The following is a 5046-nucleotide window of genomic DNA, read 5'->3' on the forward strand; positions in this document are numbered from 1 at the left end:
ACCTCATAAAATTACAAAGTTTCTGTAAGGCAAATGACACTGTCAAAAGGACAAAATGGCAACCAACAAATTGAGAAAAGATTTTGATCAACCCTACATCCAACAGAGGGCTAATATCCAAGATATACAACGAACTCAAGAAGGTAGACTCCAGAGAGCCAAATAACCCTATTAAAGAATGGGGTATAGAGCTAAACAAAGGATTTTCATCTGAGGAATATCGAATGTCTGAGAAACATCTAAAGAAATGTTCAACAACCTTAGTTATCAGGGAAATGCAAATCAAAACAACCCTGAGATTTCACCTCACACCAGTCAGAATAGCTAAGATCAAAAATTAAGGAGAAAACAGGTGCTGGTGAGGATGTGGAGAAAGAGGAACACTCCTCCACTACTGGTGGAGTTGCAAGCTGGTACAACCACTCTGGAAATCAGTCTGGCGGTTCCTCAGAAAACTGGACATGATACTACCAGAGGACCCCACTATACTACTCCTGGGCATATACCCAGAGGATTCCACAGCATGTAATAAGGACACATGCTCCACTATGTTCATAGCAGCCCTATCTATAATAGCCAGAAGCTGGAAAGAACCCAGATGTCCCTCAATGGAGGAATGGATACAAAAATGTGGTATATTTACACTATGGAATTCTACCCAGCTATTAAAAACAATGAATTCGTGAAATTTTTAGGCAAGTGGGTGGAACTGGAGAATGACATCCTGAGTGAGGTGACCTAATCACAAAAGAACACACATGGTATGCACTCACTGATAAGTGGATATTAGCCCAGAAGCTCAGAATACCCACGAAACAATTCACATATCAAATAATGCCCAAGAAGAAGGAAGGAGTATCCCCTGGTCCTAGAAAGGCTCAGTGCAACAGTGTGGAGGAATACCAGGATAGGGAAGCAGAAAGGGTTAATTGGGGAACAGGGGGAGGGAAGAGTGCTTATGGGAGGGGAGATCCTAGAAAGGGGAAATCATTTGAAATGTAAATAAAGAATATATCAATAAAAAAGGACAGTAGCCATTTTGGTATTTTAGAGAATGAATTAAGACCCTACATAGTACATTTCAATTCGGCATTCAAAAGAGGTATTCTCCTACAGCGGAGCCAAGTTACAGGAAGAGAAATGGAGAGGACACCCACTAGACATATTTTACAAGGTAAAAGGATTCTGTGATCCCCTTTCCTTCAGTGGCTCACTGAGGGAATGTGAACAAAGCATTGCTGATTTCCACTAATATTTTCAAAGCTTCAATTGAAATAAAATCATTAATTGTTTTAATTACTTTATCACCATTGGTAAATAATTACTATGTCTGCTAAAGCATTTTTATGCATGGAAGCAAGCACAATTAAAATCATTTAGTTCAATTTATTTCAGAAATTTCAGGCCTACAGTTATCACTTGTATGAAAACATTCAATAGATTTTGCAATTAAAATCTGCTGCCAGGCTGGACAATGATGGAGCATACCTTTAATACCAGGATTTGGGAGGCAGAGGCAAGGAAAGGCAGAGAGATCTCTCTAAGTTCTAGGTTAGCCTGTTCTACTGAGTAAGTTCAGTACAGTGTGGTCTACACAGAGAAACTCTGTCTTGAAAAGCCAAAACAAGCAAACAAAAATAAGATTGCCAGAAATATGTGGAACAAGGCTACAGTTGACATTAAAATATATTTATGAGGTAACAAACATGCATTTCATGGAGTGATTTACAGGAAGGTTTGTGAATTCTGTGGCTCTCAAGTGATTAAAATGTACTGATTAAAATGGAGAAAACACAATTTCTGATGTTTTCTATTTCAAGAACGTGTGAAGCTTTCTTATCCTGATATTTTTATTCTGCACAGAGTCTCCCTCAGAGCCTGGTGGACCTGCTTGTTGCGCAGGGTGTAGATGACGGGATTCAGAAGAGGTGTCACTACTGTGTTCACAAGAGCAGCCTCTCTGTTGGATTCAAGCCTGCTCATTTGCCTTGGTTTCACATATATAAACACACAGCTGCCGTACATCAGAGAGAGGACGATGAGGTGGGATGAGCAGGTGGAGAAAGCTTTCTGTCTCTCCTTGGCCGAAGGGAGACGCACAATTGTGACTACTATGCTGCTATATGCAATGGTGGTTATGATGAGGGATGACAGAAGGATAATCAAAGCAAGGGCAAACGTCAGAGCTTCAGCAGATCTGGTGTCAGAGCAGGAGAGGTGGATCAGAGGGCTAATGTCACAGAAGAAGTGTGGGATGACGTGGGGGCCGCAGAAGGATAACCGTGATACCTTCACGACTAGCCACATGATCAGGGTGAAGGTCACAGCAAGACAGGCCATGATTAGGAGGATGCAGGTCCTCAGGTCCATGATGGTGGGATAATGCAGAGGCTTGCAAATAGCCACACACCTGTCCACTGACATCAGAGCTATGAGAAGAAAACCGAATGCCCCGATAAATAGAGTGACAAAGGCTTGTATCAAACAGGCAACAAAGGAAATTGTTTGTTTCCCTAAAAGAAATATAGCCAGCAACTTGGGAATAACAGCGCTCGTAAAACAAGACTCCCCAAAGGAGAAAACACCGAGGAAAAAGTACATGGGGCTTTTCAGCCGGGCGCTGATGCAGACAATGGAGACAATGAAAACATTTCCGGTGATGGAGGCCAGGTATGCCAGCAGGTTCAGAGAGAAGAGAAGTCTGCCCAGGTGCTGGGCAGCAGGAAATCCCTCCAGGGTAAATTCACGGACAGTAGTCCCGTTTTCCATTCCCACTGTCTAAGACTGGTTAAGATCACAGATGGCAGAGGTGTTCTCACAGTGCACACAACGTGGTCATTCAGCAGCCTGATCAAGGTGTGGTAAAGAAAATAAGATGAAACTGTTACTCTCTTTACTTTTGACAGGAGTCTGTGTCTTCCCAAGTTTAACTATAGTGTCATGATTATTGGCATTTTATTCTTAGGTCTGAGCACTGCTCTTATCACCTCTTACACTACTATACTGGTCACCTGAAGTCACTGTTCCTCCTGTCCCCACAATATCATCAGTATTAGGTTCCTGCTACCCCTGTTTCACCACGAGGAGAGATCAAAAATTTCAGAGTATCAGAGGTATTAAAGCCTGCATTCTAACTGGGCTTTATGGAATCCAAAATTCCTGCTTCTTCTCAATATTACAACAGTGTATTTTAGTGCATCCCATTTATATTTATATTGTTACTATAAGTCTGTCGGGGGGATATATGTGGGGGTAAGAGGACAATTTGCAGGAGTCAGTTTTTTCTTGCACCCTATATGTCCTGGAGATTAAATTTATGTCCTCAGGCATGGTGGCAAGTACCTCAACTCACTGACACAATATTCTCTTTAGGAGAAAATGTCCAACTGACAGTCTCTGAAATGTATGTGAGAGCTACCCTCCACTGATGCCACTTTCTCCTTCTTCAGGTAATAGTAATGATCTATGGTGGGCCTAAGGGCAGAGAGGCTCTAGACAGATGTGTTTCAGCATGACCACTAACATAAAGGTACTGAGATGACCATGCACAAGGAACCTCACCAGTACAGGGTAAGCCAAGGACATAAGCTTGTTCCTCTGGGCTCCACCTTAGCACATAGGTGGAATCTGGTGGCAGTTTTTCATAGCATAAACCCACTAGGAAGAATGATCCAGACACATTTCACTATCCCCTTCACTCACAGTGATGTCATCATTCTTTCTTCCATCAAATCTGGGGGTTAAGTTGCTGGTGGTAAGGTGGAATATATGTCTGGCCCCACACCATCATCACCAAGATCTGGGTGTACCTCATTTTCCTTCATGCCTCAGGACCTTCAGAGCAGCCTAAGGAACAACCCAGCTGCTTGCCTTTCTGGTGAGCATCTGGCCTTTCCTCAACATGGCGTTCTCCTTTGTAATCCCTCAGAACCTAATGCAAAATCATCTCTGTTGAATTATAATGTGAATGTAAATCTCCAAAAACACAAGTCTAATATGTCTTTGATGATTTCCCCACAAGATTGTGGTCACTAGCATGATGTCCCTAGGCAGGGAACAGGGTGCTCTCAGGGCTCATTATGAGTGAAGGAATAGAAAGGAAATGTTATACACAGCTGGGCTCCCTAGAGACTTCTAATTGGTCACTTTTGAGAACAAGAGTTTTTGATTTAACAGTGTGTTTTCTGTTTTGGTCGTGACTACTGTCCTCTGCTGAGATATTTTTACCTGAATTTCCTCACGTTCTCTCAGATCTCCACTTGGATATTTACTATTTGTTTGAGGTCAAGGTCCAGCCTTACATTTTCTACATGTAGTGTGTGTACTGAGGCCAGAGCAATGTAGCTAAATGCAAACATGTGATCATAAATTATTGGTTCTTGCCTTTTGTTAACATTCCTCAGACCACAGGGGAGACAGGGAGGGGAACTGACCTGTGAGTGGGGACACATTCCAAAGACCCGACAGTTGTCCACTTACCTAATTCCCTAGTGACCAATCATTTTATTTAATTTTTTAATTTCCATTACTTTCTTTTTCCTTCATATTCTTTTTTTAAATTTTTTTATTTTTTCTATATTCTTTACATTCTAGAAGCCTTCCCATTTCCCAGTCCCCCCCCCTCCCCATATGTCCCATAAGTCCTCTTCTCTCCATCCATTCTCCTATCTTTCCCCCTCCCTTTTCTCTGTCCTGGTACTCCCCTACTATGCTGGATCAAGACTTTCCAGGAATAGGGCCCTCTTCTTCCTTCTTCATAGGAATCATTTGATATGGTAATTGTATCTTCAGTATTCAGAGCTTCAGGACTAGTTAATATCCACTTATCAATGGTTGCATTCCATGTGTATTTTTTTGTCATTGCGTTACCTTGCTTAGGATGGTATTTTCCAGTTCCATCCATTTGCTTAAAAAATTCATGAATTCATTGTTTTTAATTGCTGAATAGTACTCCATTGTGTATATATACCACATTTTCTGTATCCATTCCTCCATTGAGGGATATCTGGGTTCTTTCCAGCTTCTGGCTATTATAAATAAGGCTGC

At 41.8% G+C, this 5046-nt stretch overlaps 1 protein-coding gene across 1 annotated transcript; it reads right to left on the minus strand.

Moving 5' to 3' along the window:
- Nucleotides 1-1836: 1836 nt before the first annotated feature.
- Nucleotides 1837-2769, minus strand: LOC127677593 (olfactory receptor 6M1-like). Its single transcript, XM_052172642.1, has one exon. The coding sequence runs from the start codon at nt 2767-2769 to the stop codon at nt 1837-1839; it is 933 nt and encodes a 310-aa protein (XP_052028602.1).
- Between the last annotated feature and the right edge of the window lie 2277 nt (nt 2770-5046).

This window comes from Apodemus sylvaticus, chromosome 2 (assembly GCF_947179515.1).
Source record: "Apodemus sylvaticus chromosome 2, mApoSyl1.1, whole genome shotgun sequence".
Taxonomy (NCBI): domain Eukaryota; kingdom Metazoa; phylum Chordata; class Mammalia; order Rodentia; family Muridae; genus Apodemus; species Apodemus sylvaticus.